Raw genomic sequence first — 15,485 nt, forward strand, 5'->3', positions numbered from 1 at the left:
GGAGGAGGCTAAATCCTAATAGAAACAACCGTTTCTCGCAGTATCTCTTAGAGCAGATTTCTTTTTACTAGTACAGATTTGGCTTAATTTGTTTATCTTCTAAGATTAATTTTATATTGTGCTGCCATATGCTTTTAATTGAAAGCAGAAGATGTTATGGACAGAGTGTATGGGTAGTGGTTTGGGTTTTTTATGGAGCAGTTTCTCAATGCAGAGAAGCAATCAGTATTGTATAGTGATCCAAACAAAAAAAACCCTCTGTAGCAGAACAGCTGATCATGAAGAATAGCTGTGCTTTCATATGGCTCTGTATTGCAAAAAACAAAACCAAACTGAAGTTTGAGAGTACTAGCAGTTTTTAATTTGGCAGACTGGAAGCCAGGGCAGCTGTAGAGAACACATAGAGCTCGCAGGGAGCAGCCTAACACTCTTTGCAGTGCTCCCATGGTGAATCGCTTAAACACAAGCATCACATACTCAGGTTTTCCTTTGTGCTGCTCTTCCTATTCAGTAAAGGCAACAGCATTTTAAATTGCTTAATTTCTTAGTGATTAGATAGGGCAAAGGTCCACAAATAGAGGGTCTGCCTCGATGTTATCAAAGCATTCTCATCTAATTGTGCATTAATTTCTTTTTTTCTAACAAACTTTGACTATATATTTTATTTGGCTGGTGTTTGGACTTCTAGGATGTAGGGCAGAAGAGTCCTATTAATAGGAATGGCTTACCATACACACTATCTTGTATCAGTAGCAGAAGAGTGGGGTGAATGGAGGGGTGACACAGGCTTGTGCAGTGTATGTAGTATCATTCACTGTTGCTTAATGGTTATGAACCAGTAAACAGTTTTCATTCCAGCACTTGAAAGCTCAGCTGCTTCACCTCTATGGTTTCCTTTGAGCCTATTCAGTGCTGCCAGTGAGGACTCCTTTCAAACGCCTGTCTTAAGCCTTCAGCAGTGAACCCAAATACCAGATGGATAGTGAGAGGTTGTGTGCTAATTTAGTGATCATGTGAGGACATCCTTAGGTGCATGGAGCAGTAAGAATGAGTGACAAGGACTTTCAGGGAACAGACTTGTTTTCTGAGCCCCAGTGACATGTTAAACCAGTGAAGCATCTTTAGGAATGTCTTCATACGAAATTCACTTTTAAAGCGCAGCGCTGTTTACCCTCTAAATGCGTTGATAACAATTGTAAGACTAAGACTTCAGGCTTCAGAGGGGATCAGACGCCTTGTACTAGTGCCTTCGGGCTTCCTGGTGAGCCTCTTCAATCAAATTGTTTCTGAAAAATGTCGTAGGAAACTTAAAGTACTGCATTTCCTAACTCTCATTTTCTGAAAGATCTTACTCCTTTATGGAACATCTATTTTAATTCTTTTGAGTTTTTGTTCTAGAAGACTAGAAAGTTCAGCTTTTTAAAAAAACAAAACAAACCACAAAAAACTTCCAGAAGGGATATGACCAGAAGGGATTGTGTCCAAAACACTGTTACTCCTAACTCAGTGCTTCAGTCTTCCAGCTGGATCAGTGTTCAGAGATGTAGGGTGTTAATGCCAAGCAATTTCTTTCTGAAGCAAATCATCGGTGCTGCTGCTTTTTATTTTTGAGCCATGCCTGTCATATGTGACAATTTGGGGTTTGTAATGGCTTTTTGACGGTTCACTGTATGCGTGGAACATCAGTCACATTTGATGTAACATCATGTGTCTCCTATTTGACACATTATTTTTGTTGTTCTGACATGTGAGGGGATTTGGGATCTTGGTTTTGTGTTAAATTTTGGGATGGTAGATCTGCATGTGATATACCTCACAGAACTACTAATTAATATATCAACAAAATAGTAAGCTAATATTACAGGCAGGCAGTGAATTACCTCCCCTGCTATGCAGTGGCTGCATAGGCAGACGTAGGTCCCAATGACTGACACTTGCTGTGGTAGCTGTCTTTATTATCTGTAGTTGCTGCTTTCATGGGTAAACCATTTCCAAAGGGAACCAGTAGCCATGTTGTCCGTCGTGGCACAACTGGCAAATGCACCGTGCTTCTTCGTCTTTGGTTTATGTGGAGGACCAGAGCTTTCCTCTGCTGGGAACATGGCAGCAGCAAGCTCGTGCTGACCTTGAGTTTTAGGCTGCTCTGAAGAGGCACATTCAAGCTGTCTTTTTTTGTCTTCTTTTTTTTTTTTTTTTTTTTTTTTGATCAGCTGGGTAAAGCTTAGGGCTCTGGTGTTTCTTATGGTTTTGTCCTCCAGGACACTCAGTTGAACAGGAATAGTAGCAAAAATGAAGGCAATTGGATGGACTGGAGGGAGAAGGTGTTTAGACATCACTCTGAAAAGGCAATGAGAAATCGTGTGCTCTATTTTTAGACAAATAACTGCTTTGTAAATAGAATATTTGTATACCTACAAGTAGATAGAAATATAGTAAAAGATTTGAAATACATAGGAAAAAAATGTAACATTTAATAAATCAGATTGCTGACAAGGCTCTGTGTACCATAAATCTATCAAGAGCTTCCCATGTAAATAGCATGTTCTGTTCCACCATAGACTTCGATGAAGACTTCAGTGCAGACGGCATTAATATTTTTAACGCTAAGAAAAGTCCTAACCCCATTTGCACATATATGCTTATATCATTATGTACCTAGGTGCATACTGCAGAAGAAGTTGGCTTGCAGTTCCCAAAGCAATTCTTTCAGAGCCCTGTACTTGAATATATGCCTTCTGAGACGCAGTTTTGTCTAGAGGAAACGGCTGCCATCTGTGCTCCTCCCAACACACTACATGGAGTTTGTGCTGCTGTGGATTAAGCAGTGCCCTGTGTGGCTGGTGCTTAGAGACGCTGTTGGCAGTTCACAAGATTTGTTGTTGGCTTTTTCTTTGCCTTTTCCTTAGCCAGCCTGGAAACACAGTCCCAGACCCCAAATGTTAGACAGGGATTCAGAAATGTTGGAGTGTTTAAAAACTAATTTCCTCATGCTTAGGCCTGTCTTAAATATTTAAATATCTCCTTAGAAGCTGGAAGACAGTTTCTTCCATCACAATTTTCTTCCCTCTCCTTCCTCATTTATATAACTCTGGATTTTCCCTAGTGTTTCTAAGATAGCCAGTGTTTGTTTCCTTTTTGCATGTTATGCAAACAAACCTCAGATGATATTGGCAGGGGTTTCTGTAACTTTGCAAGTTGTCCCAGGGTGCATGACAATACTTTTTACCCACAAAAACATCTATTAATTCCTCTTGCTTTTACAACAAAAAAGTCTCCAGAGAAATTTTGCATTTTGGAGGGCAGGGGCTCAGCATCCCCATGCAGGTGAGCTGGCCGAATGGCAGGGTGCTGCATGAGAGGATGTGTTAATCCCTTTCCAGTCTCACCCTCTCCTTGTGCCAGCGCTGCCTAGGTGGTTTTGTGGTGCAGCAAAGCAGATGACATCCTTTTTTTTAACATGATACCCAACAGAATCTCTAGGTAGATTTTTGGGAGGTCCAAATCAGCATTTCGACTATTGTTACGTGAAGGCAAGCTCCAGTGGAAGTGTACGCACCACTTTCACGAGAAGGTTCAACACCTTACAACTCATTTGGTCTCATGTTGTGCAAAACGTAGTAAGTAAAACTTACCCAGGGACAAAGCAAAAAATTAAATGTTCTCGTTTTCATTATTTGAGCTGAGAAAAATTCAAAAAAAACTCAAGCAGGGCAAAGTAAAATAGAAACTGACAAGGTCTCACACTTCTTAGTAATAATACAATAAAAAACAATCCTTGAACATCACTTTGTCAGTGTTTCCTTAATGTGATTCAAGAGTGGCTTAGGATGAACAACATTTTATAGCATGTCAGAAAAGTTGGTAAAGCAGGGGATAGCAAAAAAAGAAGATAACTGAGTCAACTTGTGTCCAAAATCCTACTCGAAGGTAACAGTAATTTTAACTTTGATCCTATTGTGGCGCACAAAACAGCAGAAATGGTGAAGTCATACAGGTCACCTGAAAAAAAAAAAAACCCACACATTGTACTATAATGCTGTAATTTTTAAAATATATACTGTGAACAGGTTCAATTTTTTTTTTAGCTCTTTTTATACCATATTTTTTACAACATAAATAATTTGTTTAGAGGTGTTTTTATGTTCTGTTTTTTAAAATATTTTAATGGACTTTTGTTTTAATACTAGTAAAAATATTGTTTGCCAATTTGAAAGTCATCTATAGAAATTAATTCTGAGAATAAATCAATAAATCAAGCTGACAAAATAGTCTTCCTAACATACTAAATCTAATCAGTCATTTAACATATTTCTGTTGCTGAATGATACTGAAGTTTTACAGCTTCCAAATCTGCTATTAAATTTCACAGTTTAAGCAAAATCATCACAAGGCACTTTAATGAAGTTGTAGCATACCAAGTAAAATACTGATTCAACGAAGTGTATCAACATGAAAATTTATTAGCTAAGCAGTTAAACAAATGCATGCTTGAAAAAGGAAGTGTGGGATCATGTTGGGGAAATAATATCCCAGTGTGGCAGATGACATTTAAGACTAACCTAACACTAAGATACCAACTTTGCATATATTTTGAACCTAGTTTGCTTGGCTGTTGTAATTCCTGTTGTATTGCTTGGGTGTCTAAAAATACGCATGTGTTTAATGATTTTACCATAGTATTGCCATGGAATTTAATAAATATATTTTCTTACACTCTTAAATGTTTTCATATTCCTTGCTTGCATGTTTATTTTTAAGTAAGAGTTAAATTCTGCTCATGCTCCAGTACAAACAGAGTTATTTTAATTTTATGCCAGAGTAAATAACCACAGGATCTGGCAAGCACAGCCTTGGCTTCTTGATCATCAGAGTGGGTAGCAATGCAGATAGTTTCTGAGCAGCTTCTCTTAAGCACAGCGTGCTGTAGTGCATACATACATGGTTCACTGAAGCCCTTCTGTTCCTGCCATGTGATGTGATGATAGGAAGAAGGCCGTTTGACTTACCCATGTCCTCCTTGTCTTACAGCTCTAACACAGCTGGGGATTTGAGATGCGAGTTCCTTGTAGGCTTGGGCTGAGGGCTTGGAGAGTTAAGCAGCCGGAGGTGCTCCATGGTGGACTGGTCTGTGTGGCGGACATCCCTATTCCAGGACAAAGGACGTAGCAGCAGGAAGAAGGGGCCCAGGCTGCGCGTTGTAGGGTTGGTTTGGGAGATGTTGGATACTTTCCTAGGTTGGTTTTTTTTTTAGAGGAATGGAGATATCAGCCTCTATGATGGCTGTAACATGGGCCTTAATGTTTGAGGCCATTTATGTCACAGCATGCACTTGTTGTCCTAGTGACACCCAAGGAGTTCTGTGGCTCATCTAACCATGGCATCTGAACTAGGGGGTGACATATGGGCTTAGCAGTATGCGGACAGACAGGTGCCACATCACAGCATGTCACGTGAAGCCATCATTGCACGGTGGCACTGTGCTCTTTATCTCTTTGGAGGCAACCTTGAAAGTCAGATGTAGTCATTATTGCAAGAATTCCTTGTCTTGCAATAGCAGATTGGTGCAGCTTATTGGTATGACAGCAACTAGGCAGGATGTGTGAGCTCCACTGAGCGCTGGGGAGGTGCAGAATCAGGGGTACTAAGGCCTTTAAGCAGGACTGAAGACTACTGCGCTGAAAGGACTGAAACACATACAGCTGTGGAAATGAGGAAAGGCTTCAATTGTTCCAAAGGTGAAACCCCCCCCTAGCTGCGCTCTCAAGCCCTGCAACTGCTTTGGCCAGTTCAGGAACACCAGGGATGAGTTAAAGACAGGTCTCGCTCCATCATCTGGGCCTCAGGTCTAAAAGAAGTGAAAGGATGATGGTTTTGCAATATCTTCTGAAGATACCCCAAGTTGTTCAGGTACAGCTCATTCAAACCTTGGCAAAACCACACTAATCCTGTTGGGTTTGGTATCTAACACAGCTCAGGGACAGCTGAGCACTGAGGTTGGCACAGAGGTACTCATGCAATGGCAGCACCAGAGAAACATGGAAGTAGCAGGTTTATTTGCAGGGACAGAGCTGTGTCATGTCCACAGTGGGTGCAGCCCTGTTAGCCGGGGCTGTGCTCTGCTACTGCAGAGCAAAAGTGCAGGAGCAGCTGAGAGCTCCGGCCCTGGGAGAGGCTAGGTGGGTCTGACTCCTCCGTGGACACCACCATCCCTGGCCTGGCGCAGGATGCTCAGCTGCAGTGCATGGCCCTACCATGTGCCTTGTTCACACACAGTGTGTGCTTGCGGGGTGCATGGGTGTGCTGCCCCAAGCCTGTGCTGATTTACCCCCTCAGGGCAAATCGGAGCGGGGGGCAGATCTAATTACGCAGCCAGCATAGAGACCAGTTGCTGACGATATCCTGCCATGTCACATTTACAATGCACAGCCACTGTCGGCGAAATACCCCAAGCCAGTTGTGAGCTGAAGCTTTTAATTTTGGGTGCATTTATAAGTACCTGGGAATGACACATACAGGCACTTCTACAAAGTAACTAAAATCACGGAGTGTGAGCTTCACGTAGCATTGCGGCCTTTCAACGAAATTAACTTGTGCCACAAAATCACAGCAACTGAGTTTGAAGGCTGGGTAATGACGGAGCACATCGACTGCCCCATTTTTACCATCAGGACGAGGGTGAGGAGAGGGACTCGAACTGGTCGTGTTTCCTGGCCCTGTCTAAGCACATAACCTTATTTTCTGCTTGACTGTCCCTGTGCTGTCAACGCTGGCTGCTCCTAACATGGCACTGGCTGTAGCATTAGCGTCCAGCATTTCCCTGCATTTGCAACTGCAAAAAGTTACTCTCAACACATTAAAGGTTATCGTGTCCCTGTATGTGAGGCATTTATTAATACTTAGAAAAAAAAAATCTGTACTTTGGTAAAAACAATCAATTCAAATGAAGACTGCCTAAATATGATAACAGATTGTTGATTTCATTTTTGAATTCTGCTTTGCTGACACCAACATGAAATGATGTTGCAAGGAAAAAAAATGGAAGCAAAAGAAATTGTAAGGGAAACATTAAATTGCCCCTCTGGTATCTTAAAAGACAGGAAAATTGAGGAAAATTCCACCATGTCCACAAGAAGTGACCACATATGCTGCTGCCATTGCCACTAGAAACTATTTAAGGGTCTGCAAAACAACAACAACAACAACAACAAAAAAGGCTTAAAAGCCACTGGTTTGTGAGCCTGAAATGTGGGGTGTCTGTGCTCAGCAGCCCCATTTCTTCCATGCTATCCCCATACATCATGGTAAGGTATGGTGCTGGAAAACATCACCTGCGGGGATGGGTGTTGAAAGAACGGGTACTGTTGGGTTTCCTAGAAAGGAAGACTGAGAGAAGCTTAAAAAAGAAATAGTGAGGGAGAGAGGAACAACATTGCCTTTGTCCTGTGCACAATAAACAAAGAAAAATGCTCTGACAGTGAACGGATATTAGAGAGAAATAAGGGCAGTTGGTCGCAGCGCTGCCAGGCAGTCTCTGTCGCAGGGTGTTTATGAAGAGGGCACTCACAGACGAGTCAGGTCCTGTCCATGAGGGCAGAAAGCCAGGCCCTTGCAGAGCTGTGGCCACCACAAGTGCCAGCACTGGGCTGTTACACATGTGAGATACCCAAGCATAGGGGTGAGGACACATCATCGCTTGACGTGGGGACTAGGGGTGCCTGTGGTGACTCAAAGCAATGGAAAAATGGAGTAAGAAAGAGAGATGTGCTCGCTGGAGCAGGCGATGTCCCAACTCGGACATCAGAGCAAGGCGTTGCTTTGGATTAGGGAAAACACCACTGTATACACACACAACCCCTCAAGAAATAAAATGCTGATTAAAAAGCCGCATTTGGTTGACGGGATGTGGCTGCTGCTCTCCATGAGAAAACCACAGCTGCATTTTATCTCGTCCTTTAAAGTGAGGAGATTTGCCCCTTGAGGGGGTGATGCTGCCACGGAGGGAGGTGCACATGCAGAGCTGGACCAATGCATTTCCCACCTGGCTTATTTTGCTTTATCAACAGAATGAAAACTTCTTCTGAAAACAAAGCCTGTCTGACAAAATAGTAATTTATAACAGGCACCTGTGGCAGGCTAATGCACCAGTGGGGAATGGGCAGCTTCCCAGCCCTGGCAGCCCCTCCTCCTCTTCACCTCTTTGCTTCCTGGGGCCAGGCCAGGAGGACTGAGACGGAAAAGAACTCCTGGCCTCTCAGCTTTGACCACCAAGGACACAGCAGTCCAGCAAGAATTTGCCTACTATAAGTACCATTGCTAAGTCTCAGGTGGCTTTAGTTTCCCTTGACATCTCTTTTTGCTTGCTTCTTTTTTCCTTTTTTTTTTCTTTGTTCCTTATTTTGCTTTAGGATGGTCTGAGTAAACCTAATGGCTGATTCCCAAGTGGCTGGTCCCCAGGGAGCTGCAGGAGTGGAGGAGAGCAGTGAGATACGCTGTCCCTGGGCAGGCTGAGGGGCAGGCAGGGAGCAGCCCTGCCCAACAGCCAGTGCCCAGCACAAAGTCTGACTTGGCCCATCCAAGGCTGGCACCAAGGCGGGTGTTTAGCCCTAGAAAGTATAGGGGGATATCTTTTGGGATTAATGTGGAAAATCAGGAAGAAAATGAAGTTTTAGGAAGGGGATTACATTTCAAAGAGAGGCACAAGCACCTGGGACTGCCGTGTTCCTTGCTGGTTTGCACAGGTACCTGTCTATGTCAAGGGCAAGATCTCGTCCTGCAGCAGCATCAGGGTCATGCCAAGCATCTGATACAGTCCAAGCAAGAAATAACATGATTAATAAACAGCCTCGGAGACAGCAGCACATCCAGGCCAGTTCCTGGGAAAATGACTAAGCACTCTCCACATTTCCTCTCTCCTTCCCTGGCACGGCATCAGTGGGGTAAGGGGTGGCTAAGCTTCCACATCTGGTCAGATGTTCATGAGTTTCTGGCACCTATTTCCTGCTCAGCCCCTTGAGTAGAAATCCCTGCCTCTCACCCAGCCCCAAGCTTCACTAGGAAGACTGGAGATGGGGATGCAGGATGCTTCCCTCTTCAGAAGTTTCTCAGACTATTTTAAAAAGGATGCAGAAAGGACTTTTTTTTTTTTTCTTTAAAAGATTCAAACACTGCAGCATCTTTGCTATTCCCCACCCCCACCCCGCCTGGCCAGCACCACGCAGCTGTGCCGCTCCTGCTCAGTCTACGCCACAGGGGGTGATGCTGCCAGTTCTGAATTCCTGCGCGGTGATACGCACAGTTGGAAACAGGCATTTGGGAAGCTTCTGTTTGTTGCTCTTCTTTTTCCACAACAACAACGGAGGTATTTCCGACCTGCTGCCCCCCTACCCTGCATTTCAAAGAGCAGCTTTTCTTCTGGAGAAATGTTGCCTTGTACCAAAACACCTGTTATTCTGCAGTAAATTATCATAAAATAGAGAACTCTTCTGCCAGATGTTTGTCTTGGAGCTGCTCTCCAAACCCTGCAACAGAAATGAAAGAATGGGAAAGGCCAGGCACATGTGACAGAGCGGAGGCTGATGCCATTTCTGGACCTGTGTTGTCCCTCCATCACCAGCAGCATGGCAGGTTCCCAGGACTAGCGGTACAGCCAGCCAGATCTTCCTACCCTGCACCAGGTCAGGACAGATCACCACCATCTGTGAAACCCCTCGAGCTCATAAAACATGAATCTTCCCTCTCCAGTAGCTGAGATACAGCCCAGGCGCAGGCTGTGTCGAGCCACTGCTGCAGGGCTGCTGCAGTCAGCAGCCAGCAAGACCTTCAGCCTCCAGAGGTTTCAGGTTTTACCTCTTTTCAAACTTATTTTCCCTTTACATCCCACCGCATCAGATTCCATTCACTTTCACTTTAAAGCCACATCTCGATCATATATACTATATCCTGCTTTTTCCCAACCATCCACAGGTTTCTCTCTCCCAATGGGGCTCCACAAGCCAAACAAAAATTCGCTGTCCTGGGAGGAGAGCCACTCGTGTCTCCAGCTCCTCTGCAAGCTGCCCATGTCTTCTACAGACAGTTTTTCTGATGCGTGACTTGAACAGGGGGCAGAGCACAGGTGCATGTTACAAGCTGGCAGCACCATGTATTCTTCTGTTTCTTTCTATTTCTAACAAGTGCCTGTATTTGTTTTTGACCCCTGCTCCCATATTTACAAGGAGCACAAGCTCTTTCACCTGAGTGACAGGGTGTCCCTTTCAGCATGCATGAGAAGAGCTGGAGTCTCCTTGGCAGTTATTTGCATGTGCCATTATCTAGTACCAATTATTATTTTGTCCACTCAAGCCTCCAGCTTCTCACAGTCAGCTGTAGGTGGGATGTAGTTTCGGGAACATGTTTCAGCTCCCAGGGAGCCAGGAGCACCCTAGGCGCAGTAAAAAATGCAGCAGAAACCTCCTGATCTCCATTGCTTTTGCCACATTGGGTCCTTTTAACTCACAGGCATTTAAACGTGCCTGCACTGCTGAGGAGGTTTGTGCTTCTCCCACTACTTGCATGTGGTGAGCCATGGCTCTCTCTTCTCCCCCCGATGGCTCACTGATCCAGTTCAAACAAAGAGTTAAGGAAGAAAAATCTCCAAACTATGAAATTCTGGACCATTTCCTTAGTGTCTTGACAGCACTGTGTTCGCCTGCTTAAATTACAGTTTGGCAATCAAGGTTGCATAAGCGTTGGTCCAGTGCCTAGAAAACATTTTATTTTAAGAGGACTGTGACCCACCAAGGTCTCTTGCACATTCCTTTTCTCATTTTTCAGCAAAAAAAAATAGTGATTTATAATAACACAGTAGCAAGCATTTGCTCTTTTCTTTTCCTAATCTTTTAATCTGTTTAAGCCAAGAAAGCTTCATAATGTACAATTTTAAACTGTCAAAATTTACAAAACGAGTCAGATTTAAAACTGGTCATAACTCACAATTATCTCCACCAAAACTGTATAATACAGACAGTAAGCGTCTCATATAACAAATTTAAAGCACAGGTCACTGCTATTTTTAGGAAAGTGTGCAAAGAGCTAATTGTATAGTACACCTAAACGTTAGAAGTTATACCATGTAAGCAGGTCTGCTGCTGCTATAAAAAATATACAAGTATAAAATCATTTCTAAAAAATTGGTTCATTGACTCTGTTGCTTGTAATAAAAAAGTAGACTTTAAGAACTTTTCTTCTCAACAAACAACAATATTTTGAAACCAGTCACTGTAGCTGCTATTTACACAGGATGGAACATAATTTAGCTAAATCAGAGTGGTAAGGAGAACTGCTTGTTCCAGGACATACATTTGAACACATAGATACACTGCCTGATGGTGTACTTGTTGAACAGCAGGGTGACACGAATGCAGGCATTTCAAGACTGTTTTTGCTGATATTACAAAAAATAACCTAAGGACCACAACACCGTCATTGAGCTACCCGTAACATCACACATTTCTTTGCTGTTTGCCCCGATGCACAACCCTTAGCGTCCACTAAACACTTAATGGGTAGAGGGGACAGTTCCTACACAACATACTCGGTTTGGTTTGGTCAGGAAAGGGGAGGGAAAAGAGAAGGAAAAATGTTCTGGGTTTTTTTTTCAGGTTTCCCTTTGGCTCTGTCACCTTCCCAGATGGCAAATGTGGGCCAGCCATAGAGGGCTGTGGCAGCCAGCTCGTGCTCAGCCACACACGCAAGCACACAATGGGTCCTCGGCACCGGGATTCTTCTCTTGTCACTTGGTCCCACATGTGTTGATGTTCTTCCCATCGGCAGCATCCTCCACCAGCGAGATGTGGTAATCAGTTGAAAGCGTGAGGTGGGAGATGCAGCCCACCAGGCCCCGCATGTACTGCCTGTTTGTGTGCAGGGCTATCTCCTTCATGCCACCTGGGGGAAAGGCAGTGATGTCAAACTCTTCACCAACATGTGTGTCTGCTCCTGCTTAGCAGACTGCATGGCCAGCAACGCCATTAGCCTTCCTAGCACACCTCAGAAGTGAATTTTAATTTACAGGTTGCTCTGTTTTTTTTTAAATACAGCTTTTAAGCACTTGAAAGTACAGAGGGGATAAGCAGGAGATAACAAACTAGGATGCCATTTATTGCAGAAATTGTAGCATCAGTAAGAGCTGAAAAAGCTTGTGCCCAGATTCCCACTAAGGTGTGGTGTTTGCAGCTGCCACTCACTGTTTCTCTATGTACACGCTGTGCCCCATGGTGTTGGTCTCTTCTCATACCAGTCCCCTGCATGCCACCCAGAGCGGCTTGCTCACAAAACCCAGGCTGAGGAGGACCAGAGGCTGCCGTGTGAAGCCTTGACCTTGAGACGGATGGAGCTGGGATGCCCTGCCTTGCAGCTGACCTCACAAACACAAAAATGTGCCCAGGTCCTGAATGTGAACAGTGAGCACTCACCTACGTAGAGACCTCCATTGATATTCAACTGCCTCATCTTCCCAGGGGATTTACCGGTCCTAGCACCATAATCATCCACGGTTACTTTGCCAGACTGCCCATCCCTGAAACAAAAAACAAACTGCTCTTATGCACCCACCCTATAACTGGGCAGCAGGAGGAGCAGCAGCAACTCCCCCTCACCAGGAGACCAAGGTGACTGGGTGCTTGGCAGGGTTCATGGTAAAGGCCTGGGAATGATGTTGGGGAGCCCCCAGACAGCAGGGTGCTACAGCAATCCAGACCTTTCAGGGTTTTTTTTTTTTACCAGGGACTAAGATGTCAGAGACCAGCAAGGCTGTGGGACACACTTGTGGAGGAGAAAAAAACTAGGAATTAAGTAAATTGCACACCGGGGGGGGAGACGGGAGCATGGACAGGTTCTGACATGTTGTTAAAAATCAGATGTAATGTAAGAAGTAAACAGCAGAAGCTTCAACAGAAGGGAAGAAATAGGCAAGCTAAGGTGAAATGTACTTATAAGCAGTTTAGTTTCTTACTAGAGTTTTTAGGCCACTTCCATGTTACATACAGTCAATAACCGCACTGACAAGAGAGCCACTTGATGGGCTCCTATTCTCACTGAATTTGGTAACAAGTTGTGCTAATGTCAGCCTGCAATTTCCAGGGAACCAACATCCCATAAAGAGAGGGATGTGTGCCTTCCCTGCTGGGCATGCTTGCCTCCCATGAGGTAATGAGTTATAAATATGAGTTATATATACACTGCAAGATGTCTGCACCTCCTCCAAATAGAAAAAAGTAAGCATACACTGTTCGTGATTTAGTGCTTGTGCCAGCCCGCAAAATGCTCACTAGGGAATTTCAAAATGCAGACATTAAAGAAAAATACTCTTAACCCAAATGGTATGCGTTTAATAGAATGTCTGTCACAGCCCCAGAACAGTCCTGCGTGACTTTGGCAGCCTGCCTTGTGCTGTGCTGAGCTGGCACTGTCACCTCTAATACAAAAATCTTTGTGTACAGCATCCTGAAATAGCCAAGTTGCCAGCAGTTGAACTCCTAAGCAATGTGAAAGTGTGGAGCCACAGTGATTCACACCTGACCAGCATCCAGACATGCCAGCCAGCACCTTTAATAGCAGGGTGGCTCCAAAACACCTCCCAGATGAAGCACTGTCACTTACCGAACAGCCTTGACTCTGTGCCACCGGCCATCGCTGAAAGAGCCATTCACTGTGATGGAAGCAATGCCACTGCCCAGATTGTAGCTACAATTAAAAAAACCTCAAAATGTTACTGCCACCCTTGCAAAGACTGGCTGCCTGCCAAATTGCCCAGACGTCCTTACTCCTTTATGGATCGGCTTCTGGGAGGATCAGTGGAGTCCTTTGGAAGCCCAGCAGCAATGTATTTATTTCGCAAAGTCAGGTCATGGAGCAACAGGCAGAACTCCTTCCTGCCCAGGTCAGAGTGGGTACCATCACCACCATCCCATGGGAGCAAGAAGGAGGCCTCTGCATGGCAGTTCCTCCCTGAAACAGGAGGTTATGAAGGTCAGTGACCTACAGACCTTTGGGCTATGAGAGGGAGCAGTGGGAGGTCACAAACATGGTTAATAAATGAATTATTACAAGAGCAAATAAGCACACAACCTATAGCAGATCTACAAATCATCTGAATTACAGCCAAGGTTGAGACCTGTGGTCTTAGAAAGGATGAAGCCTAATAAATAAACACATGAGGTAATCATGAATTTTCCTGCTTCAGTTGCAGCTCTGATTATTTCTTTGTGTTTGCTGCTATTCTGTCAGCAGACATGATGTCCCCCTCATGTTTACACTTCAGGCATCTTAATTTCTGGGTTCCAGAAATTTGGGCCAACCTTCATGAAGGGGAAGTAGATGCTACAACACAGTGAGCTATTGGGTGCTCAGCTGCCTAAATAAGCAGGATGAATTTGTCTGAGCCAGCTGTTGATGGCCTTCAGCCTGTACCAAACTAGAGAGATTAAAGACAAAATCATCATCTCTTCAAAAAAGGCTGAACCTGGAATTAAGTTCATGGCCAGGGTTTGGTACTTGAGAACAGCACACTGAGTTGTGAGCTGCCCCAAGCAGAATGGCTGACCTAAATTTGACTCCTCCCCAGAGGTTTAAGTGAGTCTTAAAGCATTTCCTTTTACGCAGGATGCAGACACCAGTCTAGGTCGAGAGCTACAGAAGGATTTGGGTGTTCAGGATTGCACCTAAGTGTTAGGCCTTTGGTTATGAAAATGAGATTCACATCCTTAATGAATAGGGATCCCCTACAATAGTGATATAACCTTCTATAGAAGCAGGGAGCAACAGAAAGTATTTGCAGCAGCAGTTACACTGTACAGGGAACCTACTCTGCTAGACCACAGAAAATGGGAAAAAAACCCCATGTTTTGAATTTCAAACTGGACCAGAACACAGGTATCTAATTCTGGGCTGCAGGAAAATACTTCTGACCAATTCACAGCCCTGATACTCTCCCGACCTCACGTTGCAAAAGGTGGAAAATTAGCATAAGGATCGCTCTTTTTGAAAGAAGATTATACTTTCTATTTTCTGCATTTGTTCTTTCATCATGTTCTTTGGTCTCCCATTCAGTATGCAGTGATTGCTTATGACAGTTTTAATTTGGGATCTTAAATTTTCACCTTCCTAAAATACATGTGGAAGGTACTGATATTTCAATAAAATTCAGTTGTTTCAGTCTAGAGCCTTTGTGTATCTTCATCTCTGGGGGATAACAATAAGGAAACCAAGAGTTTTGCAAAATTAACCACAGAAAATCACATTTAAAAAAGCTTAAAAGAGATTAAATAGAAACATGCAACTTTCTATGCATCCATGGTAGCAAACAACAATCAGGTAAGTCAAGTAAAAGATAGCTTCAAATTAGCTTAAATGACTAAGAAAATCTTTGTCACTTGATCAAGTATCTCACAACAATCCATAATAATGATGGCATTTGTAGTTTGCTGTTTCAATATTTGTCTTACACA

The 15,485-nt window shown here is 43.8% G+C and overlaps 1 protein-coding gene across 2 annotated transcripts in view; it reads right to left on the minus strand.

Moving 5' to 3' along the window:
- Window positions 1-11,770: 11,770 nt before the first annotated feature.
- EGFLAM (EGF like, fibronectin type III and laminin G domains) overlaps window positions 11,771-15,485 on the minus strand; it is a 73,413-nt gene continuing 69,698 nt past the window's right edge. For both annotated transcript variants that reach the window (XM_086479614.1, XM_086479613.1), the window contains exons 22-24: window positions 13,639-13,722; window positions 12,453-12,556; window positions 11,771-11,925 (exon numbers count right to left, since the gene is read on the minus strand). In XM_086479614.1, the coding sequence (XP_086335740.1) occupies window positions 11,771-11,925; window positions 12,453-12,556; window positions 13,639-13,722 (343 nt within the window). The remainder of the gene's footprint in view (window positions 11,926-12,452; window positions 12,557-13,638; window positions 13,723-15,485) is intronic.

The sequence above is a fragment of the Leptosomus discolor genome, chromosome Z (genome assembly GCF_034619465.1).
Source record: "Leptosomus discolor isolate bLepDis1 chromosome Z, bLepDis1.hap2, whole genome shotgun sequence".
Classification (NCBI taxonomy): Eukaryota; Metazoa; Chordata; class Aves; order Leptosomiformes; family Leptosomidae; genus Leptosomus; species Leptosomus discolor.